Source organism: Monopterus albus, unplaced genomic scaffold, assembly GCF_001952655.1.
Source record: "Monopterus albus unplaced genomic scaffold, M_albus_1.0 scaffold79.1, whole genome shotgun sequence".
In the NCBI taxonomy this organism is placed as follows: Eukaryota; Metazoa; Chordata; class Actinopteri; order Synbranchiformes; family Synbranchidae; genus Monopterus; species Monopterus albus.
In genome coordinates, this window is record NW_018127959.1 from 209,314 (window position 1) to 234,740 (window position 25,427).

A 25,427-nucleotide genomic window follows, 5' to 3' on the forward strand; every position below is an offset into this window, starting at 1 on the left:
TTATTTCCTATTGACATTAATTACTGCTAACAGATGACTCTAATGACTTTGTGAGGATGCCGGCCATGGCCGCCTTGCAAAGGGTCAATGCTATTTTAAATGGGGTCACAACACTTGACACCTTTGGGTTCCTCTGACTGGAAATGGCACCAATGCAAACAGCATGTCCTGCATGCCAGTGAATTTCTGCACTGGATGCTTCATAGCCCTATGGACCATGAAACAAAAGCATTAAATAATGAACTTCTGTAATGAGAACTTTGCCTTAAACTGACTTTTCAGTGCATTTTGATCTCTACTGAGGTATTAATATCAAAATACACACAAAAATCATAACCAAACAAATCCCTTGTCCTCTGAAAGTATTATAATTAACAATTCATTTTCACTTTTGCCTAACATAAGAGTTTGTGGCAAATCAAGTCAAGGTAGATGTATTTATATTTAAAGCAACAGTATGTAATTGTTTGCATTAAAATAACATTGACATATGTTTATATGGCTATGATCTGTCCAGCCAAAGCATGTAAAAAATATGCTCGACAGAACTACAGCATCACCAGAACCCAGCCTGGCTTTCACTTGCTGGCGAGAGGTAAAAATAAATGGGTTTAAAATAAATAAAAGTAGAAATACCACAGTGTAAAAATACTTTGTTACAAGTAAAAGTACAGCAACCAAAATGTTACTTAAACAAAAGTACAAAGAATTTGCATCAAAATATACTTAAAAGTACCAAGAGCAAAAGCCTGAATGAAAGGGTGGGATTTCTACAGTTGGTTAATTTCAAAATTGAGCTTCCTCCTGCTGGTTTTTCCAGGACCACCAACCCTACCTTTAAGTTACTGATGATATTCATCTTTTACTGCACTGTTTTACTAACTTCTGTATAAGCTGGATGATTGGTTGCTGCCTCCATCTCTTTATAGGGTTTTATTAACTTCTGTTCATTGATTACACAATTCATTATTTTCCAGGATGTCCAAAGGAATGGAAAAGCCGGTATACCTGCAGGAAGGTGGCCCAGCCTACTGAGCCTAACATGCCCACGCAGCAGCGGTAGTGGCAGTGGCAGTGAACTCTCTCTTTCCAGTGCAGGTAGTGAGTACTCCAGTGGCTCCCACACTTGGGCAGAAGGACGTGGCTTTTCTAAGCAGGTGGGCTTCATTTATCTTCCACTCAGCTTGTTTCAATTTGAAGTATTAGGAGGTTGTAAAACTAAAGTACTCGTTACCTTCTTTGCAGCATGTTATGTAAAAACAGTTGATCCACCAGTAAATTCAATTTCAGTAACTTTAAATATCTCTTGTTATGCACAGTGTGCCACAAGTCGGGATAAAAGGATGAGTACAGGTTTGGTATCCACCAATCATTCCGCACTTGTCGAGCAGACAGACCTGGGATGGAAGGAAGGCCATATTCTGAAAGGCCTAAAGCGTCTCCAAACGTACAGCTCCAAAGAGGCATCCTCACTTACATCTGTACCACACTGCAAAGACTGTATGACCTCAAATGAGGGCATATACTCACTTGGCGTCAAATGTGGCCTACCAGCCATTAAAGCCAAGCAATTGGCTCCTACAATTAAACCTTTCAAGGCTGAAACGGGGATTGCTGCCCTAGACCCTGATGATGCAGATGATGATTCACCTAAACAAAGTGAAGAATCCAATGACCAACCAACAAAAAAGCTTTTTTGCTTGAAGAAACTGGATGTCACTCTGGATGATGATGGTGATTTTCAAGAAGACCCTGTGAAACTTGCAGGGAGTTATGGTCTATTCCCCTCACCTGTGACAGATAACCTCTTAAATTTGGAGGACCCAACAGTGAAACCTGGTGTAAGCCCAACAGAGAGCCTTGCATGTCAAGAGGAAAAGAACAAGCAATCACTAGAAAAACACAACACATCAGAAATTAAGTTCCATGACAGAAAAAATAACCAAGAAAAGTCAGCTGACCGTAAATCCAGACTTGATCATGTTAAAAGACAACAGGGTAGGCTGGTGATCAAGGAAGTAGAAGCAGGGACAAGTGATGTCAGCTCATCTATTCCACAAACTGTAACAATAGCTCTTAGCTGTATGAATGAAGCCAGACAGCGCAGCTCTTCAGTGGAGGTTGCTCATTGCAGAGACTGGGCAAGTCAAGCTACTGGTGAAAGCCAGGACTACAGCATGTCCGAATCGCTGCAGAGAAAAGCTAAACCTCAGCCTTGTGACTCAGCAAGGAAGGCTTTCATTTTGCGGAGCAAGAGCGCAGATGGAGGACCGGTGCAAGCTAAGCATACACATCCTCCTCTTCACCAAAAGCTTATTAAAGGACCCAGGTACAAAGAAGAGTTGAATCATACTGGGCAAGGTACTCCTAGCAAAAGAACAAATCTTGGTAAAATACATGGTTCAAGCAAGGGAGCAGTATCCAAATTTGATAAAGAGGAGGATATTGTGATATCAGCAAGTTCTAAGTCTCTTGAAAGTGTGCAACAGTGCTCTCCCCTCTCTTGCCCTGTGAAACAATCAAAGGCATTTAAGCCTCCAGGGTTCCATGAAAGCTCAAAAAGTCCAACAAAATCAACTTCGCAAATCATCAGACCTCAATCAAACAATAACTCTGTGGAAGAAAGCATCTATGACAACTTGCCATGCTCTCCACAAAAACAGCGACGCCAAGACAATCACTGTGATGTTTCCTGTTCAGAACTTAGGTCTCCATCTCCCCCACCACCCCCAGGTCGAACTACTTCTCTTCTTAGAGCTGACTGCAACTCCTTACCCAAAGCTTATAAATCTGTAGAACAGGCTCAAAGCTCCACTACTGGGAAGACAACATCGAGCACTACCAAGCCACAATCAAATCAGCATTCCTCTTTTTTACAGCCTCACCATTCCAACACAACTAATGAGCATGAACACACAGTCCCACCAATCGTTGCTGAAGGTATGACGCTGAGAGATAACCCTGCCAAGGTCTGCCATGCCCAGTCATCCAAGATACCACCTGTGCTAGTTCAAGAATCACAAGCTTTAGGGTCAGTCCAGTTATCTAGGGCCAAAACTGCCATATGCCATGATGGTGCTTCCTCTGTACTGCCAAATCAGAGCATCTTACAAAGATCTCAGCAGAGCACTAGTGAGCCAAAACTTTCAGAGGTTTTGACTCAGGTATATTCTAATAACATTTACCATGGGATTGCCAGTTCTCAGAATTCAAACTCTAGACCTGTAAAAATGGCTCTTCCTGTAAATGCTAAATCTCACGAGGCAGTCACTGGGCAGGAAACCAGTAACTTCCTCATTTTTGAAAGACAGAACAAAGATGATGCAAATTCTATTACAAAACATGTCCAGACCTTTCAGACTTTTACTTGTGATCCCCAGGTGATACATGAATGTGGTGCTCTTGACAAAGCCAATAGAAAGATTGAGACGCGTTGTAACTCACTTGATTCTGAACCCTCCATTCAACCTGTGGCATCAGACAGTGGTGTGATGTTAGACTGGGGATTTGATGAGGAGGGCTGGTTGTTTAAAAGGTCTGTGTCAGTGTCAACCAGACCTCTCCTTAAGCCAGTAATGGGAATGAATGGAGCCAAGGTTCGCAGCCAGAGCTTTGGTGCACGCTACATGGATAGGCCAAGCTTCAACAAATCTGGAAAGATTCGCACCCAGATCAAAACACACTCAGGGAGCTCTTTGAACTCTCTTGGTGATATCCTGCCAGGAAGTATGAGTTGTTCCAGTAGCTACCATTGCCCAGTCAATCAATCCCTTTTGAACAACTTCTTGATTGAAGAGGGCCTGACAGTTCCCTCACATTTGGGGTCCTCCAGTGAAAGACTTCAGAGTCTTAAACTCCAACGTGAGCAGGCTAGGTACCTTCAGATTGAGCAGCAGTTTTCCAGCGCCTTTGGTGAGCCAGTTTCCGAAGAACCAGAGAGACAAAGTGCTATAACCACAATTGAAGAGAAAGTGATGCTTGGCATAGAGGAGAACTTGCACAAGTCTCAAGAACAGGAGAGAAACAGTGAAGTGAAGCAAAAATCTGGCTCAAACTTAGCAAATTGGTTTGGTTTTCGTAAGAGTAAGCTTCCTGCTCCAAGTGGCAAAAAGACTGATCCATCAAAAATAAAAGAGGAGAAGAGGGAGCAAAAGATTACATCACTTCTGGGAGGAAAGCTGACAAAGTCTGACAAAAAGAGAGACAAAAGAAAAAGTGATGGAAAAGACTGGTAAGAAGTTTTGTAAATCAGCAATAAGTGTCGTCTATTGATTTTTGTGCACTTAACATAATATTCTGAGGTCTTCATTTCAACATTCAGTGCTTGGTCCAGCAGATTTCTCATTGCCATTGAAGTAATTTACTGCCTCAGATGACTTTGGTCATTTTTGTCAAGTGGTCTTAGATACAGCTACCTGTGTCCTTAGGTTTGAGACCAGTTCAGACACATTTCATACAGAGGATCACAGCTAAGTTTTAACAGACATGGGGTAATTTATCAGTCGAATCACCCTGGGCATGTTGAGTCAATACAATATCAGAGGATCTCAGTATGTAATGGTTTCTTGACAAACTATTTTCTTTCAGCTCTGTGGGTAGAAGAGAGTCTCATGATGCAGTGCGGGCATGCATATCAATGCCCTGCCCAGGAATGTCCCTGAATGATATACAAGGACATAGTGACACCACTGGGGAACCAAAGGTAAATGAAAATCATTGCTCATGATAAAACAGGCAGTTATAGTTATTGGTATGCTGCTGGTTTTAGGCTTCTCAGACACCCCACATAAGTTTATAATACTATGAGACAGGAAATGTTCAAACTGACAGTTATTTTGTCCTTTTTTCCACAAAGATTGTGCAGTGCTGTTGCACTGTGATGCAGCTAAATACGAGCCAGGTACAATGTTTTGCCAAACGGCATTAGTGGCGCCCCCAGCATTGCTCCCATTCAAATGAATGAAGGGGCTGCATTTTGCAATTTTTAATTCAAATTCATTTTGAATGCAACCTTACAGAAAATGAGACACAGTGTGGTTCTCAACTTTAACAAGTGAGATATTCTTTAGGCTAATTCCACCAACTGTCCCTTAAACCTTTTTGCACACAACTTCATCATTTCATTTTTCATTTCTTCGTTCTAATCTTCATTATTAGACCATTAAATATGTCATCGTGTCTGTAATTTGCTTCACTGGAGTCAATTTATTCCTCCAAAGAATAGAAAAGTAATCCAACGAGGTACCTCTTTAAGTCTTCAGAAGGATGTGGAATATAATAAGACTGTCTTTATTAAAGAGTATTATAGAGATGTCTTCATACAGAGGATAAGTACACACAGTATGTTGTAGCCTGACTGCTTGATTTCAAGTTATGTTTCAAAACCTGTGAAACTATGCACATACATGAGGAATACTTGTAGAAGAACACATTGAACATATCTCAGTGCCTTACATCCGTCAACAGAAAGGATGTTGGTAGCATGGTGCCGATGGGGAGACCATGAAAAGAGAAGTGGAAAGAGGCAAAAGCACACAAGCACAATATGGAAACATTATGACTTTGAATTTGTGACAGTTAGGTTCTTCTTGTCCACCAGAGCAACTAAGGGATGATAAGGTACTGTTACGGTGGCCCCAATGTGTAGAACACAACAGCATTTCATAAAGCACAAAGGAATGAGTGGAGTAAGATACTGAAATCATAAGTAAGCATTTCTTTGTGGTGGTTTAAAATAGGATTGACAACATAAGATATCAAAATATGACACCCCATCCCATTTTTTATTTAGTTTTATTTTATTTTATTTGGTGAGTTGGGGTCTGCAACAAATGGATTATTTGTGCCTTCTTGTGATTTCGACAGGTAAGTGTTACGCATCAAGCACTTTGCTGATTTATATCAAGACACTTTTTCTTGAGCTGCTGTTTCATAAAATGATCCTTTGCCCGTTTCTTGCCTCCTTACTATGTGTTGCTCCATGTTTCCTGGCATCTATCATCGTCTGGAGCCTGTGCCACGGAGCGAGAGAAGTGGCTTTACTGGCTATCTTTGGGCTTAATTCAGGTTTTTCAGTTCCACAAAGCTGGCTACATCACCATGGTGTACTATGCACAGCTAACCTGCTCTGGAGCAGGTGAATTTCAAGAGCAGATAACAATCTGTCATTAGCCTGACCACGGTCCACTCAGATCACTGGGAAATTGGAGTCATTCCGACAGCATGCAGACCTGGACAAAAGTGTTTAGAACAGAATACATAATATTTCCCATGTTTATAAATGAACATGCCAGTCAGATGTATCTAATCAGGCCAATCGTTTTCCTCTCCACTTCTCTGACATTACTGTAGCTTTTTTTCCACGTGTCACATGTTCAGAATAGTGTGTTTATCATTAGACCAAAAACAATATACTCACTCAATAAAATCTTAGAATAATTCCTGCATTTATTTACAGTGTTGTAGTGTTTTCTCTGTTGTTGTATTTTATAAAATGTTGGATTTTCTGTTTTGTAGTCTTAATTATCTTCTGAAATATTGTTTAGTGTAATGTGATTGTGTTTTCTGTTCTGTTGTTGTGTTGTGTGCTCAGGGCTACTGTACACTATATGCTGTAGAAGCAAGAACCAAACACTCATATGTACAGCATGTGCATGAAAGAACATGTGAATAACCACGTTTCTGTCCTTGTACGAAACACAAAGATGCAGCTGATGAGCCAGAGAGCTGATGGTGAAAATGGATCCACCGTGAACAGCCCCAACCAGGATGCAGTAACAGGTCAGATTTTTCTATTCTCGGTTGTGTTGGTTTGAGCCTACCTGCTTACATCGACTGCAATTAGTAAATAATGAAGCACTCTTGAACATCTTAGTACCTGAAAATGGAACTTAGTTAACTTAATAGCAATGTTAGCTGCTGTCCTGTGAAACATTCTAAGCCTTAAGGTTTTATCTGTGCTCACCATTTTTGCAGTTTGCAGACAGAAGTGAAGACCAAATAAGACAAATATCTGTAAGTTACATGATGAATAGCAGTGAAACAAACATGCAAAATGCCTAATTTGGTCAGTGTATGCTTTTCCCCTCCATATTTATTTTCATTTTATTTATTCTGACTCTGCATTTATGTATTATTTTGATTGGCAGTTTGAACCAGGGCAAATAAGAGCCATTTCATCATGTTTGTATTTCGTGCAGCGTTTGCCCTTTAATCGAATTAATTCTGTGAAAGCTTGACCGCTCATCTTCACAGATCCATGCACTGAAAATTTGCTTGCACATTCATCCATATGGGGCCCAAACTCCCTCCTGAATGAATTTCCTTTGATTGCTTTTGTGTGGACCACTCTCCTGTTGGACTGGCTATTTCTGAAACATTTTTAGCCACGCTAGCAGCGCGGCTCTAAGTATGGCAATGGCAGTGCTTGGGTAGGCAGGAAACCACTTTGGTAGAAACTGAAATACAGTATCTCAACAACTAGATGCCATGCCACTAAAACTGATATAGAGTAGCCATTTATGATGCACACAAGAAGACCAGCGGGTTGGCATTTGTATGTGTGTTTGATGGAGTGCCAAAGTACAAAGTTTACACATTCATGAATCCCAGAGAACACGGGTTTTCAACTAATTGTGAAATATCTGAAACTTGTAAAAACACTCACACTCCGTTGGACTTGGGGCAGCCGGCCCCTCTGTGACACCCTTGAGCCAGCGATCTCTCTTGCTCACTCTAATACGCTTTTTCCACTTACTACCTAGTTGAAAAGAGAGCGGCAATCTAGTTAAAAGACAAAGACAGACAGAGAGCGGGTGAGTACGAGGGTGAAAGGAAGTACAACTTTATTTGGTCTCAGATTTAATGTGGTCTCTTGCTAACTTAAAAACAGCAGCTTATAAAGCTCTCTCTACTGTTTGAGTAAAGGACTGGTGGCTGACTGGAAATTTCATTGGCCAGAGTCACACCATCACCACAGTGCTGCAAATTTCAAGCACGCCTGACACAGGCGGGCGCCTGCCCTCAAGGGTTAATCACCTCATTAAAATTTCAGCACTGCACTAGCTAAACACACTCATCCAAGCCACTACTTGAGTGAATTATCTTTGCCTTCAGATATGAGCCGACCTACACCATCCAGATATGAACTTTTTGGGACTCATATAGAGCTGGCAGAGCAGGAAATAAACAAGACAAACAAAATACTGTACGAAGAAGAGGCTTTATTTTATTGTAACACTGTGACACGTACAACAAAATTTTGTTTGGAGCCAAGGGCCCTGGGGTGCATACACACCGCCATCACAGGCAACTTGGGGGGTTCAGTGTCTTGGCCAAGGACACTTCGACATGTGGATTGCAGGCACCAAGATTCGAAGCCTCGACCTTCCGGGCAGGAGACGACTGCTCTACCCACTGCACCATTGTCGCCCCCCTGTCCCCAGTGTAGGCTAAACCACTTTCCTCTGTAAATTGTGCACCACTTTGAATAAATAGTCTTTTCCAAAAATTGATATTTTATTATTTTGGCTCTACGACCATATCCTTTGTCTGAGCATTAACCAGTTGGAACACAGACAGAGACATTTTTTGCATTTAGCCAATTAAAATAATGTGGTTTTAAACATACAGTACATTATTTCCATAAAGTAATACCATAACCAAGTTATTATAGGCTGACGGGGACAATGACTAAAACGCAGATGACAGCAGTGACACAACATAAAAATGGCCACAGACACAATGGTTTCAACTGGCACATGCAGTAGCTGTCCAGTATTTATTTAGACATGTTAAGATATGAACAAGGAATCCTAAAATTCTTCTAATAAAACTAAACTGTCTAATTAAAAACAGCCTTGTCCTACAACAGGTAAAAGACATTTTCCACAGAACTATATTCAAAGCATTATCGTGCTATATTTGAAAAATTTGCAATGACCGAGAAGTTACTGATTGAGATTGGTACAAGAGGCCATGTGAGGAGAACAACAGCCTCAGCCTGCATGTTAGCAGCTTGCTGAAACCAATCAATTCTGTGATTCTACCTTTCTAGGGAAGACTGTCACAGTGGTTCTTGTTAACTTCCAACTTAAAGAACAAACTGATCAATAATGTCTCTGGTCAGTGTCTTTTCAATTCAATTATTTGTCCTTGTTTACAACAGGACAAGAGCTGAGGTGGCTAAGTCATTTCTATCTAAAGTGGTGCTTAACTAAGAGACACAGATATTTAAATGGACGCTGCAATAGACAATCACTCTGGATGAAAGTAAAGTTGCCAGGGTGAGGCCAAGACATGCTTTCTGCACTAAATTGCTGCTATAAGGTCACATTTTGTCTGTTTTCCTTGTCTAAGACTTGATTTCCATGACAATAAATAGTGGCAATTAGCATCAATATTTGTACTCATATCCTATCCAGTTTCATGTTTTAACATAGCAAGACTTGTAATGTGACCCATTTGAAAACTCAGTTAATTTCAACAGTCTAGATGAAACTGAGAAAAAGGTGAGAGAAAACAAGCTTGTATAAACCTAGAGGAGGGGTATAAGCATGAACATCTTAATTAACTAAGCGGGAGCAGCCATTGTCTGATTGCCTACAGTGTCCTTCTACAAGCCACATATTAAAATATGAGCTTCTATAAACATTGGGTCACATTCACCAATGTCGTCCAACGTGTTTTCTTAAATGTCTTCATAAGTTGTTCTTAAGAAAAGTCAGCATCAGATTCATGAACACCTTTTTAAACCGCAGAATTGTTTGCACCTGTGTTCTTATATCGATGAATCCCATGTGTTCGTAAATTGAAAGCACGTGCCAGTCGTTGCTAATTAGCATAGGTAAAGGCCAATGCCCATAAAAGGGCATGAGACTGCAGGGCCGTGTGCACACATCTCAGACAGAAACGGAAAAGAGAAGTTGAAAAAGCCAGAAATGTTACAACGAAGATGTAAAGCAAGGAAAAACCTGAGCAGTTATGGAGAACAATGAGCTGCCATATTTAGTAGTGGATATAAAATAAAATAAAAAAGACAAAAAAGTTTTAAAAGACCATAATGTTTTGTAAAATAATTCTAAAAATATTAATAATGACAAAACTGTTATTGTAATTTAAATCTTATAACATTATGTAACTGTAGAACTGAACAAATGACCCAGTTATTTCAGATAAATTTGTCACCACTCAAATGTGCTTTAGCTCCTGAGTGTGCGTAGATTCTGTTCTTACCCAAGAACAATTCCCAGATAAGAGAACATCAGCAAATGCCAGAATCTTTGTGAAAATTTGTTAAGAACAGTTGGTAAATGAGACCCAATGATACAAAGTCAACATATTTCAAATGTACAAAACTTCAATATAGGTTTGTAACAGCAAAGATCTAATGTATAATTCTGGAGGTGCAGTGTCAGACTTTTGATTGAACAGTGCAAATTCTACAGTTTTAATCCTCTAGCTGAGAAACAACACTGGGTCTGTCTGACAATTAGGATTTACACATTGCAAAGAAAATACACACATTTGCTGTGTATTTGATTTTCATTTCATATACCATGTACCTTTCATCAGTGCATGCTAGCAGTCGCACACTCATTGAACAACATCTGTAACACAAAGCAGTGGTTTAAGTGGGCTTGATTTGCATTGGCTGAGTCATTCTCTGCAGCTGTGTTGTGGTGTAATTAGCAAAAAAAAAAAAAAAACATTACCTTGCCTTACACTTATATGTTAATTAGGTTGTACTGAACCACTGTTTTCAACTCGGGCTTTAAGAGGAAGCTGCTGCCGAGTTAGAGAGCGTGTTAAAAAAAAGACTAACCATCTGTTGTGTGTCTGCATCAAAATTACCAAAACACTACACTAGGATTAACTGCTTAGAGCTCAAACGAACAGTAAGGATAATGTTGCAGGAATAACAAGGCATGAGGGAAACAATCATACGGTACTGCAGAGAAGATCCATTATTATTGATCGGTGGAGCTGCCCTCATTTGATAGTGAAGTGTCTTTCACTGTTTGCTCAGTTATCATTTCTAGAGCCCTTTTATTCTGCAAGTGGAGCAGTTTTCCACTGATTTTCCGATGAGAGACATTGGTGCACAGATGCAGTACAGGTGATTTGATAAACATGCAAAAATGAAAGAGTTCCCCAGCGCCACTTGGCCCTGCTGTTTCATTCCTGTTGTGCTCCCTTTCTTCCCCTCTACACTGAGCCACTTCAGCCCTTCTCCTTGTGCCGCAGGCTCCAACTGCAAGATGCGAACATTGGACAGTGGAATCGGGACCATCCCCCTCCCTGAGTCCTGTTCATTCTTCTCCTCTATATTGCACCTCCTCCCCAAATCCTCATCAACACCAGAACAGTCCCTCAGCCCTCCCAGTGTCCCTGGTTCCTCCAGCGAGGACGTGTCTCCATCCCCAATGCCCCGCTGGAGAATCCCCTCCACTTTTAAGGACAGCAGCCATGCAGGGGTGCCAAACTCTTTGTCCGACTCCTCCATGACCCATATCCAGACAGTGCCTTTCCCCACTGTGGCCTTCCTCCAGCCAGTCCAACCCCAGTCTGAACCCATTGTGACCTCTGCCAGTGTGTGTGATACCCAGAGCAGGCTACCCAGACCTCCTCAAGGTACAGTAAAGCCACAGTGCTCCAGTCAGAAGCATGGCCATTGCACTGCAATAAAGATGATGCTAGTAGGGCTTTCATCTTTTAGTGCTGTGCAGTCATCAGCCCTCATGTAAGAACATTTTCTTTAAATCTTTTCTACTTTTTCTGAGGTTTGCCTATATGAGTGTTCCACTTCAAGTTAAACAACCTCACACTAAACCACTCATTTCAACTTAATGAAATCATTAGAAATCATTAGGTCGTTAGCATATTCAGCACCCATAAATAGCTAATTAAGGCTACCTGGTCTGCTACACTCATGACTAAGTTTCCTTCACACAAATGTGATCCACACGTAACAGGACCTTCACACCACAGGGCTTGAAGCCATCCTGGATATTGCTGCCACAGTAAAGACCGGCCTTGATTCTTGCCATCTATCACCCGTGGTTCATTTAAAAAGTCATGCTTGGATAAATCCTTAACCATCTGTTCATTCTAAGGAGCACAAGGAAATTCCATGATGCTTCTCTCTTGTCATGTTTTCCTCATGCTCTCTGCTTTATTTATTGTTGTATATATTCCATATACACTGTAACTGCGTGTACGAGATTAGTGAAAGCAGCACTGATCATGTTGTGTCGTCACAGCATCCAGAGCCTTTATCACAGCTGTTCTGGATGAGACATATATTGTGCTTTTGGTTGGTTTTAATGAGTCATGTTGTAAGAATGTATTTACCTAATAAGTAAGTGGCTGCTCAGTTACAGCTGTTACGCTGTTGGCTGAACTAATGCTCATACATGTTTTGCTGTACTCTGGTAAAGAGTGCTAGCTGCTGAAGCGCCCTAGATCCACACACAGTTCAGATTGCTAACCATGTATCTGACTGAAAGCTTTTGTGGTGAAATGCATATTTAAATATTTGTCTCCTGATAAACAGTGAAGACTTTTGGAGGTTTGAAATAAACGTCCTAAACTGTAACTTTATCTCCGGTTTTATTTTCACAGTATTTTAGACCAATGAGGTTGTTGACAGAATTATAAACATGTCATCTTTCAAGGTGTCAGTCACTGCTTCTCCTGCCACATTGAGTTCAGAGCGATAATCGTGCTTTCTTTGAAGATGTCGGGCTGTTTGTGCCACTCCGTCCTCCTACCTCCACATTTGACTCCTCTTCTTGACAGGAAGGGGAATTAAGTTTAATTCCTGATAAGACCTTTGAAATGACTTTCATTGTGTGCTTTTTCCAGGTGGAATGCAACCAAAGAAGTTGACCTATAGCAAATCGAAAACACGAGCCACTCCGAGCCAACAAAAAGAACAGACAAGACTTCAGCTTGCGAACTGTAAGACACAAGAGAAGTGAAAACTATTAGCCATTAGCTGTTAAATTAACTTAGAGCTTTGAAAACTACAAAAGAACACTGTAATGCTGTTTTCACATTCACAGCTGTTCAAACGCTGAGGTCAAAAGACTTTGTGAACTAAAGACATGGTCACAGTTTCTTTCATCAGGAGTTTTGCACAATGAATGATGATAATGTGTAATGAAAAATGTTCAATTTCACTGAGTATTAAGATTAATGTCACTTCTGCTTCCAGTCTCCTTGTCAGACATGGTTGAGCTTTGCCTTTCAGAACTTTCCCTGTAGATGGTAGGTACAGTAAAATGGTGCAACTTTTCCATATTGTAAAAACAGCGCACTTTGCCTCAGAGGTGACCTGAAAGTGATGTAACTGTAAACAGTCATTTCTGTCCCCACTGAGCAGAGCAAAGCGAGTTTAAGGTGGTGACTAATGCAGACATCATTTGCATCTTGCTATAGTACATTAATGCTGACTTTCACAGCGGGTGTGTGTATGTGTGTGTGATTGTAAGACACGTGGGTTAAAAACTAGCCACAGGTTTAAGGGTTCACACGCGACACACACACATTGGGTGTAGTCGAATTGGTTTTATTCACTGTAAACCCTTAGAAAACATCCACCATTTTAAAACAATGACTGGTTATATACAGGGAGTCAGACCTGGTGTCATTTGACCTTAACTGGCTTATACATGTAACTGATGTAACTTCATATCAACAAGCAGGGAAGAAGGTTTTTGTGATCAGCATCATCTCTGTCCATAACATTGAAATCAAAAACTTTATGTTTGCATTTAAACCACAGATACATATTACATTTCCTTCCAAAAACATTTCAATCATCATGACTATAAGTTGCCGACTCTCCTCTGTATAGCTGGTTGTGTATGCACAGGCTCTAGGCACTTGTGTTGAAGAACTGTACTGCAGTTTGTCAGGTAGCCATTTCTGACAAACTAAACACATACACTACACAATCATGCTAAAGTTCAGTATTAAGCATCTCTTACACAAGAATCCATCTGTGTGATTGGGAATTATTTTCACAATCTCTCTGTTATGCAACTTTCCTAAAAGTATGTTGCTTCACTTGAAAGGGCATATTTTTCATTTTGAACATTATTTGCATGACACGGTGCCACAGGATCTCACTCTGCTCTAAATCCTTATTTCAGAATTTCTTAAGCCACATGAGTCAACCTGAAGCAAGGAGTTGAGCAATCAGTTGGATTTATGACTCTAGCTCACATGGAGGATCCCTAAATCCCACAGTTTGGACACTGTCTGCATAACAGGATGAAACACTCAGACCTGGACAACAAGGCAGCTTGGCATCGTAGCTTTCCACCTGTGCTCAGTGTGGTGTTGGTACTGAGTAGCCTCTCGGGGGTTGTTACGGACCCTCTGGCAGCCGTTTTGGAGGTATGGAGCTCAGGGGCAAAATGTACAACTCCACTGTCTCACTAGAGTTTCATAAACATGGTTAATTCCTCAGCTGGTTTCCTCGGAGAACTGAGGATTTTACAAAAGTGTGCTTGGTTAAGGAAAGTGAAACATTCCTGTCTTGGTTTTTATTCATGTAAAAATTGTTACTGTAGGTCAAGGAAAGTAAAACAGTTTTTGTCATTCAGCAAACTTCTTGGTTGCATTTTGATTCAGTCAGTGCTCAGTTACTACTGTGTGGATGCTACCAAAGATCGAGTCTGCTCTTCTGCAGTCCACACACAGACACACATTACAGCAAACCATTTTGTCAGACGTACGTCGTACGTGAACAGCTAGCTAAAGTTGCATGTGTTGATTTTAGCCACTAGGGGGCAGTGCAGCTACACAGTAGTAGACACATAGGCCCAAGATGTTCTAGCTCATTGTGTTGGCAACAACAACCCACATTCATAGATGCAGACAGAGCAATATACAACATCCCACTGCAATATGTTACTGGCCACTAAACGATTCCAGAATTCAGAGTACAATGTTCTTTCTCTTTTTATCTCTCTTTTAGTCTCCACCAACTTTTAAAAACTGTTTTGGGTGTTTGGCTTGACAGATGCTGGACTTCATGAGCCATTCACTTTGTAGCTTTATACTGTGGTGTGAGCGGCGTACAGTGAGTTCGTCTCATTGTGCTGGTTGTACGACCAAAACAATGAACCAGAAGTAGCTGAAATGCTATGCTGAGCCCTGCAGAGTTCTCTTTGGTTTCACTATCCTCAGTGACACCTTCCATATTCCCATCATTTGATTCTATTTTATGATCAAACATACTGATTAATGCAGGTTTAAATGTTTATATGACTAAGCACAGCCAGTTTGCTGCCAGACCTCTTCTAAAATCCTACAGAACCAAGATTATCTGGGTTGCAGATTTACACTAGAATCATTGGGTCACTAATATACTGTATTTTATGAAAAGCCTCATATGGAACCTTATAATCTTAAGGTTACAAGCTATGACTTCCATCCTGAAAAGATCTTAATGTACATGTCATTCCTGACTGAGTCAGGTGGTTGTTTAAAGTCTGCACTAACTTGTTGGAAACCTTTTTAATGTTCACATTGTTAATATTAACTTGCATGCAACCAGCCTCAAGCTTATTCGAACCATAGAAATGCACCATATGAAACTGATATGCTAAAATGACAGAGTTTCATCACAAGAGGTGAAAATTACTGATGTGCACTGTTAAGTATTTATGAAATATGTCACATAATTTGTTATACTATGTAAGCAAAGTCTTCTATAGTGAGTCTGAGTTTCATGTCTGCAGTTATTCTTAGTAGGTGTTGCATCTTTTAAAATGAAACTCATATGTGAATTGCATTCTGCATTTTTATGCATTTTCCACAGTGATGACATCAAGACAAAGCAGTGAATTTTGCATGTAACCTTAGATGTAACGCACCTAGTAGGCACATGCTGTAATGGATGTTGTTGTGCTAGCTCAGGGAAAATATCATTTATTGTTGCTGATAGATGCTGTGGATTAACATACACAACCAGTGAACACGTCAGATGTCACTGTAAAGGTTTAAGTATATTTACTTGTGTTCTTGCTGTTTTTTGTCTGTGCGCTTACCTTTAGGATGTCACACCATGCTCGCTCAGTTTCTCTCTATTATGTATGCTGTGCCCTTCCTGGTAAAGTTTTTGGTGTTATAAATACGTTCCAACATAGCGATGTTCCCCTCTCACACTTTTGTTGGCTGTCTGCCTTCCATGTGTAGATATTTGCCATATTGCCAAACACTGCTCTGAGCTACTGTCATATACAGAAAATGAATGCAACCAAATCCTCATGTCGTATGTGGTCTTAGCCATATTCTTTTGAAACACTAGCAACAGTTTACATGTAGGGTACAAGTGTAAAGCACTATAATGTTGCACAATATTATTAGTCATGTCATCTTACTGTACTTATTTTGGTTCACTTGCTACATGTATATTAAGCTAATACTTGTAAAAATGCAGTGGTGTTAATGCCAGTAGCAGCACACGGGTCTAATAAATGGAATATGTAGCGTACGCAGGTGAGAGGAGGTGTTAATGGATCAGGGATTGGCTGTACTGATACGGGTAGATGGAGCGTGATGTCTGTGTTTCTAAACTGGCTCACGTAATGACGAGCACCACTCTCACAAGAGCATCGTATTTTTCTAATATATACTTAAATTCCCTGTATTTGTACTCAGCACTGAAGAGTGTTACTTACCGTTTATTGCACACCTTTACTTACTATTACAGTGCTTCTCCTTCTAAATGTGTTTTTTTCAGATCCCAATAATTACAGTGCTGTTCTCGTGTACCAGTCATCTTAGCAGTACAAACATAGAACTGTATACTACTGATTCTCCTTGTTTTCTTTGTAAGAGAAAAGAAAAATAAACTATTTCAATACTTATACCACATTATGGATGTTGCCTTGCAGTTTGTTGTATTTGACTCTCTTAATGTAGCTATAAGACGTTACCTGGCACATCCGTCGATTATACTTTGAGTGAATCAGTTGTATAACATGTATAGGAGAGTTTCATGTGTGCCTAACACTCAGTTTCCTTCCTTTGCTTTTACATTTGCACAAGGGCAGTTGGGTCTAAATGAAGTGAAGAAGAAGAAATGAGACAATGCAAAACATCATCCTCCATGACAACAGACAAATGTTTCACTCAGCAAATGGGTCAACTGGGTCTCAGGACGTATCCAAGTCCCTGTAACCTTGTGCTGTCCTGTCAGAATGCTTTAAGTCTTTGACGTAATGACTTACTTTTAATTCATAGGCACTCATTTAACATTTTCCAAAACCAAAAACATCTCATATTTCATTTATGGACTGAGTACAGTTGGGACATTTTCTTCAAAAGGCTCTGCTTCCACTTTTAAGATGCTGGACACATTGTTTATGCAGAGGCTCTTGTTTTATGATCTAATGGTCAGTCATCTTTGATTAGTGTCGCTGTTTAAAAAAGCTCTATGCATATTGGCTCCCGGTGTGCCATCAGTCATGTTATGACACTCAGGAGACGCCATAAAGAGAAACTACAGCTGCTGCATATTTAGCTAAACTCTCGTCAGTGCTGTGTCGCACTCACTGTCTGAAAAACAAAAGAAAGTAAAACTCTTATGTTATGATTTAAGCAGTCAGTTGAAATGTTTTAGGGTAAAATACAGAATCATCTTTTAATCAGTTAACAGCTTCAGTAGCTCCCCATTATGGCTTTTACTTTTCCACCAGCAGGGTTTAATTATCTTCCTGGACATCAGTGTTAAAAGCGCCTCAGTCCCCAATGTAAATCTTCTGTGCCTAAAGTGTAGTTTAAATGACTGTTAGTTAATTCAAAGTTCTGCCAAAGTAGGGATTCGTAACATTTAATTGTGTCTTAATGTTTAATTATGCAGGTTAGAGTTAAGCTGATTAGCACAGTAAATCACAAACAACCTCTCCACAGCCTCTAGATGCGGCGCTGAAGCACTGTTTCATTCACTGATTAAAACATCAGGAATGAAACTGGGAGTTTAGACGAGGTAACTGGAAGAGACTACAATCTAAACCAGCTCAGGGTCCTGTGCTGCAGATCAGCTGTTTGCCTCCAGGTGGGTTTGTTCTGCACTCTGATCCTCTTCCCCATTATGCAGCGGTGTACAGGTCGGTGTAGTGAGGCATATGCGCTATAACTTAGTTTGGGGTCTGGGAAGAACATGTTGATAAGGTGTCAGGCTCAGCACTGAGGGCCACGGTTGTGAAGCAGAGTTGAACAGAAATTGTTCCACCAGGTTTCAGCCCTATATGAAATATTATCCCAGCCTGTACAGTGCTGAACAGACTAATCCATCTTTTGACTATGTGAAAGACTATCCTGGGTTTTACCCACCAACTGTTGCAGCCGCTGTTGTTAGCTTTTCATTTCACAGAGCCTTGTCACCGTGCTGTTTGTGGCATGGTGTCACATTTGAACCACAGAGCAGTGGGCATATCCATTTATCTGTTCATTTATCCCACTTAGCTTCCCCTGCATTTCACTACCTGCAATATTTTCTCAGGCACACGCTGCTTTAAGACTTGTTTTATGGTTTCTTCATTAAAAGCAGTCCTTAGAGGTTCTATGAAAAAACTTAGGTTCAGTCGACTCCTATTTGTTTCCATTAAGGCACAGGACCATGAAACTTATGACACGTAAACAAATAACAGCAGTTCCACAGAGTTTTGCTAACTTTTGGGCAACTTTAAGAAAACACCTGTGCCCCTATAAAGCTACACTTTGGTGAAGATCAGATCACATTCCTCCACCAATTTATGCAGAAAAACAGGATATTGCAAAAAGTGACATTCCTTTTTCTTGCGACTGTATGACTGTGTATCAGATCAAAATCATTTTACTAACCTTTATTTCATCTTCTTCAAAAATAAAGATTAAGTTCTTGTTTTAGGGTTTTAGGTTAGCTTTCCATCCTCACTGTGCCTTTGCCCTAGAGATTGTTTGTTCATGAATGAGAAAGAATCCCCTCATTTTATAATCAAAGTAGATGAATTCTATTATTTTTTATTAGATTCCATCTACTGGGTCAAAGTGTGAAATGAAGCATGATAATAAAGGGATTTTCAGCCCTGAGCAAACTAAAGCTGGGGACTGTACTAAATCCTTTCTGCCAGTTTATAGGTTTGTCTCATTTCTGTTAAATGAGAAGGAAATAAAGCTACTTAAGATTTTAGAATCATTTGGTCTCATAAGAAGTTAGAGTGAAACCATGCTACTTAAGATTTTAGAATCATTTGGTTTCATAAGAAGGAGAGTGAAACCAGCTGCAACAGATGTAGTGGGGTTTAAATACATCATATAATGTCCATAAAAATAATAACATAGACCAGGTAGAAGGCGCATCACTGTCAGAACAACTGACCAGGCAGTACAGCCGTTCACGTGCATGTGTGCACACATTTGTGTGCGTCAGCGGCGGATAAGATACGTGAAGCATCACCAGAGGTGTCAGGCTCACCCTGCCAGGCTGCTGCTCTGTCTCTGCACCTCAGAGCCGGAGAACATCTGTCTCTCATGTTCCTGCTCACGGTGGCACTGAACGGACGATGCGGCTGCTCACTGTCCCAGCTTTGCTCCTCTTCTTCAGCTCAGGTATGGATGCACACCTTGTCCTTCTCACCGCTTGGCGGGACTGAAAGGGTCTGTTAGGCAGTCGTTTCATAGCAAAACTTCCAAAGCCGCTTATTTTTGGAGAGGGAGCTCAGAGACAGATGAAAGAGAGGTGTTCGTGTTTGGCATAAAGTGGGAGAGGGAGCGCGCACAGCTTGGACGGATCTGCGCTGAGCCAGCGCGGTGTTTCTTTAGCAAGTTTCTGGTTTTGGCTCGTCCTTATGATGGTGGAAAACTAAAATGTTGACGCACATAGATCGCCTTTCTTGTACTGTCGTTACCTTTAAGAGATTCTTGTTCCAAACAGGCTGTGACACTGCACCCCGGCGCGTCCTCCATGATCCAGGTAAGTTTTGATAGAAAGTGTAAATCAACCACACAGAGCCCTAAGTGACGCCACTTTAAACTGACATATCTCTGAGTTTGACCTCTAATTTAATGAAGCAGCAGTGCAGATGGGATTTATTTTTTTAATGTGGGACAGCGATGTGGAATATTTATAGACCCTCGAGTAAAAGAACAATTTAACACTGTAAACATATTATATTATGAACAACTGTTACTTCGTCATTTACTTAAAAAAGTAAAAGTGTTCATGTAAATTTGCGTTTTGATGGTGGAGACTTCTTTCTATTCTGGGGGGTAAATTAATGATGAATGTGCATCATATCTTATAAGATAATATTAGATAATATTGTACTAAAGTAAATACCAACTATTTGTTGACTAAATGCTGTGGAGTAAAAAGTGTAACATTTTCCCATGAGCTGCAGTTGAGGTTTAAAGTAGGATCCACTGAAAATACAAGTGACAGTACTTTAAACTGTACTTAGGTTCTGAATGTAACTGTGCACTGGAATAACAATGGCAGCTGTAGTCCTATGAGATTTGATGATTTTGCCCTTTTCAATAGCAGCGGCTTCTTAACACTGTAACAAATGCAACATTCATTCTGGTTTCACACCGCATCATTTCAGAGATTCCTTCTAGTTTCCTGTCAGTCTGGAAAGTGTTGAAAGATGCTTGGTCATTCAGTTTGCATTAAATAGTGACTCTAGCCTGCTATGTGAGAAGAACCCAGAAATAAAACTGAATCTGACTTTGAGAAGAAACCTTGAATTGAATTGAATTATTTTTTATGATACTAGAGAGAAAAATGAGCAGCTGTCGTGGTAATGGTGGATTGATGTAGAGACAATCTGGGGAATGTGATATGATGGAAATGGATAAGACCGTGTGTGTGTGTGTGTGTATCCATTGTGGGGACTGATCCTCAATGCCAGATCAGTGAAACCAGATCACTGGGTTAGGCAAGTAATGGTTTTATGATTAGGCTAAGTCTCCAAGAAATGAATGTAAGTCAGAAAAGTCCCTGCAAGGAATGAGATATAGTATATATGTGTGTGTGTGTGTGTGTGTGTGTGTGTGTGTCGCAGGGCTGGCTCTTCAGATTCAGTGCTACCAGTGTGAGGGGATGACACACGACTGCTCCACCCCAGAGTTCATCGTCAACTGCACTGTGAATGTGCAGGACATGTGCCAGAAGGAGGTCCTGGTGAAAAATGATGGTGAGTTGCATCTCAGTTCCACCTCTTTGCTGAAATATGTGTTTTCATCTTAGCTTATTTTTTTATGAGCACATTTTAGAGAAAAACTGGTGTCAGAGGAGTCTGGGCAGACTGGCCTCATTCTAAGGACAGTGGGTTAGATGTAACCAGGACTTCAACTTTGAATCAAGGGGCTTGACTCAGAATCTCAAGAGAACTTTTTTGGCTTGAAATCAATGATATCATGTGTGTGTTGCACTCTCCAAGCATCATCAAGTTGTTCATTAGCTGGTTTGTGTTGCTCGGCCGATGTGCAGGCAGTAATATTTTCTGAATCAATATTGTCAACAAAAGGGTGTTTTGAAATGGCGCCAGGGAAACTGTTTGTGTTGCCTTCACGTCTGAAGAATCCTTTACTACAAAGCAGAGTGCTGTGAGCAGAAATCAAACTGATCTGGGGCCAGCAGGGACAGGCTCTTCGGTACGCTACAACTCTCATTAGAGGATGAAAGTCTTAGCTGTAGGTCAGTATTTGAAATATATAAACTATCCTGTTTTTATCTGAGTAGAAAATTCTTCAGCTGATGATGTGCATACAACAGAGTGTGTCCTTGTTACTCCTTTACAAAAACCTCCAGTAATGCAAATTATAATACAATGTGGTAGAGCACGACCAATCAGCTGTGGGGGCTGAAATTTGCATGTTGCAGATATATTTTGTATGTTGGCTGTGAAATTGAGATAATCAGAAACAGTAAAAACCCTGAGAGGAAACTGTAAAGTCAAAAGACGTCCACATAGTGCAACAACGTTTTTAGAATTAGCTGGGGTGGAAACGTTGGTACAAACCAAACAAGCAGATCGAGGTCGGCCTCGGTCTACCTTCAAGCGTGCGGTGCAGTTCTGTGATCCTAAAGCTGCTATACCAACCACAGTACTTTGTGATCATAGGTATGTGGTTTTAGCATGAACTCAGAAACCGAACTACCAATAAATCCGGATTCTGATGATGAAGTGATCAGTATTGGCAACATTTATGTAACAGTGGTAACACATAGCCCCAGCTTAAACCTCACATCTGCAGTATATATGAAGAAGAGGGCAGGACCAGGCAGGGCCACTCAGACATGCTGCCGGTTTTTCCCAGTGGCCACTTGTGACATTGCAAAGAAAGTTCTCCTGAAGCATTTTCTCCAAGACCAGTTTTCACTCCTTCTGTTGTGAATGTTTAATTCATGGAGGTTTTATATTTGTAAAACTTCCCCAGAGCCTAGAAAAGTGAGCTCTATTTTAGTGGGTGGAACAGGAGTGTGTGGGCAGGGCCATTTAGGAAAACACTAATGCACATATAAAGAGGCCCAGATCACAAAAGGAGACCCAGAAACTTTTTGGCTCATGCACCAGATGAGCAATTTTTATTGAAGTGCTGGGTGTCATCTTAGAGTTTGGAGTCCAGGTCCTATAATACATCCGTTGTCTTACCTTATATTCGATTCACACAGTTCAGCATCCAGCTGTCAAGAAAAACAAAATCTAATCTGGTGAATTAAGAAGAAGATATTTCAACCGTTTCTTGGGTAGCATGGTACAGTCTCCAGATAAACAACCATGGTGATAGGAAGTGATGCTGTCTTGCTGGTGTAGATATAATCTTCACGAGTAACAGTAAACACCAGAAAGCACTTGGTAAAAGATAACACCGGTGTAACATTTGGTGTCTTTGAAGAAAAAAAAATGTGATGAAGATCCTGACCATATCAAGTAATGAATAACATCAATGAAGACAAATATAACTCATAAAAATAGTTTTTGTCTCCCTTTCTCACCATAAACAGGTTTCACCGTTCTCATCATCTGTTCCTGAAAATGTAATTGTTTAACCTCCTTGGTCGTTGTTTTAGAGTTGACTATGCACTCAGAGCTTCTCTGTCGCTTCAGACGCTGAGGCTGGGTAACTCATAGACACATCAGGAGGTTACCCTGGTCAGTCAAACAGCAGAAAGCAGTTAAATCTGTGTTGTGTTTGTGTCCTCTGTATAACCTGACAGATCATTAAAGTCCATTAAAGAGACATAGTGATCCCACAGTAATGCCGTCAGAACACTGATGGGCAAGATGTCTCTTTTTCATCATGCTTGTAGTCCCCAGTTTGTCTTCAGCCTTCAGTAATAATACTAATAATGCTCATGAGCTCTTTATGCCACCAGAGAACATCAACATACGCATAAGAAGGCTTAAAGTGCAGACTGTGCTGCTGTCAATCACCAGTATGTGATTTTCCTGTGTGAGTCCTGATGAGACACGATGAAATCACCAAAGCAGTCCAATCAGACAGACCTGTCGGTCCCTACAACTTCACGTTTACTCCTTGTGGTTCATTTGTAAAAATGAACACGATCCATTGTTCATGGCTCACTGTGCTCTTTTGGCAGCCAACGTCCTCACTGTCTGCCTCAGTTGTACCACTCTTACAAACCTCAGCATTAAGCAGCTGTTTTCAGTGGAGAGTTCTGACAAACCAAGTGTACATTACCTTCTAGCACCAAACAACAGATGAAGCTGGCGACCAGCTGTGAACATAGTGGAGCATTTAGCAGCTAAACAGTCAGATGCTTTTTTCAGGAGCTGGTGAAGAACCAAACAGGTTTAACTAGAACCGACAGCATGAGACCACGTGAACTCCGGCATCATACTGAGACCAAGCACACAAGACGCAGGAGTGTGTTGAAAGGAAACCAGAGGAACAGCAGTCACAGAGGAAAGTAACTCAGATATTTAGCACAGTGACTACCAGGCAGCCAAAGCATCATATCACATTGCATTAACCACAGCTAAGGCAGGTGTACGGAATACGGACAATGTGGAGACACAGATATGAAAAGCAGCGCTGTGAACGGTGCGCAGTGATGATTTGGTTCGGTGGTCGACTGAGTTTGATGTGTTTTTTTAACTTGAGTAAAACTGGACAACTAGGCCTTTCAATCTATGATTTTGTTGAAGTGAAGCTATTTTTGTAAGATTTGTTGAGTCGGTCTCCATATTTGTGGTCAGATGTGGAGGATTAATTAATTAATTAAGAGTATCTCACAGTTTAAGAGTGAATATGACAGAACTATGGATACAAGTGTTGTTGTTTTAAAGAAATGAATATATATTTGTCCTTCAGAGTGGAACTGTGCTTAAAAGATGTTTAGATGTATTGGTTGGGAGGGTGGGGGTCTGTTTTTATGGACTTGTCTGAGGAGAGGCTCACCCTGAAAAGGTGTTCTGGTGATATTGTGTTCACAAGAATGGGCCAGACGTGAGGCGGCAGTAACCTTTGACCTTTGATCTCTGGCCACCAAAATCTAATCAGTTCATCTTTGAGTCCAAATTTGAAGAAATCCCCCCAAGGCTTTCCTGACATATTGTGTTCACAAGAATAAGCTAGACGGAGAGACGGACAGCTTGAAAACATAATGCCCTCGAGCCCCGCTATCGCCAGCGTGGAGGCATGAAAAGGAAAGTGATGTTTCCCCACTGAGGCGGCCACAAGTGCAAATGATTACTAATGCTCTGAGTTTGCCAGATGTGTAAATAAGGAATGATTTGCTAATACATTAACTATTAATTAAGATAATTATCAATAATTGTTTACTGCTTGTAAGCAGCAAAAAACATTTCACCATGTTTAGGCCAAAAATAATTTATTAGAGACCTAAGGCTGTGTATCAACATTTACTCTGGGGAACAGGCCGTGTTACAGAAGAAATTCTGGCATGTCACTGTAGCAAAAGCACAGGTTTAAATATTGAAACAAATGATGGCTGAATTCCATGTAGCTGCTTCAGTTTCAGGGTCCTGGTTGTGTTCATTCACCTACATTACTTCATCCACATCACTCCTGAAGGAAATGACTAGCTAGTGACCAGTTACTGTAAGCAAACAGTGTCTGCACCTGTGAGGAGTCGCTGTGACACACTGGTGAATACAGTACATGAAGCATTTTGATTAACAGTTTAATTCAGATTCAGACATGTGTGCACAAATCAAGGACCGTGACGTCGCCCGACATGGCGCAGCCGGGGCCACACCCTGGAGCCAGGCCCGGGGTTGGGGCTTGAATGCAAGCGCCTGGTGGCCGGGCCTCCCCTCACGGGGCCCGAACGAGCGACATGGGGACGTCCTCCCGTGGGCCCACCACCTGCAGGAGGATCCGTAAGGGGCCGGTGCACAGTGGATTGGGCAGCAGTTGAAGGCAGGGGCCCTGACGAC

The 25,427-nt window shown here is 40.9% G+C and overlaps 2 protein-coding genes across 9 annotated transcripts in view; both read left to right on the top strand.

Moving 5' to 3' along the window:
* Window positions 1-16,884, top strand: part of LOC109963757 (nck-associated protein 5-like) — a 68,460-nt gene extending 51,576 nt beyond the window's left edge. For 4 of the 7 annotated variants that reach the window (XM_020606551.1, XM_020606546.1, XM_020606548.1 and 1 more), the window contains 6 exons: window positions 978-1,157; window positions 1,320-4,231; window positions 4,588-4,702; window positions 6,705-6,780; window positions 11,245-11,631; window positions 12,865-16,884. In XM_020606551.1, coding sequence (XP_020462207.1) covers window positions 978-1,157; window positions 1,320-4,231; window positions 4,588-4,702; window positions 6,705-6,780; window positions 11,245-11,631; window positions 12,865-12,980 — 3,786 coding nt within the window. In that variant the 3' untranslated portion in view covers window positions 12,981-16,884. Of the gene's footprint in view, window positions 1-977; window positions 1,158-1,319; window positions 4,232-4,587; window positions 4,703-6,704; window positions 6,781-6,975; window positions 7,015-11,244; window positions 11,632-12,864 lie in introns of those variants that run through there. The other 3 variants (XM_020606550.1, XM_020606553.1, XM_020606552.1) reach the window with 3 other exon arrangements.
* A 2,487-nt stretch (window positions 16,885-19,371) lies between these two features.
* LOC109963783 (ly6/PLAUR domain-containing protein 1-like) overlaps window positions 19,372-25,427 on the top strand; it is a 15,343-nt gene continuing 9,287 nt past the window's right edge. The window contains exons 1-2 of one of the 2 annotated variants that reach the window (XM_020606629.1): window positions 19,372-19,608; window positions 21,063-21,194. In XM_020606629.1, coding sequence (XP_020462285.1) covers window positions 19,563-19,608; window positions 21,063-21,194 — 178 coding nt within the window. In that variant the 5' untranslated portion in view covers window positions 19,372-19,562. Of the gene's footprint in view, window positions 19,609-19,755; window positions 19,973-21,062; window positions 21,195-25,427 lie in introns of those variants that run through there. The other variant, XM_020606628.1, reaches the window with a different exon arrangement.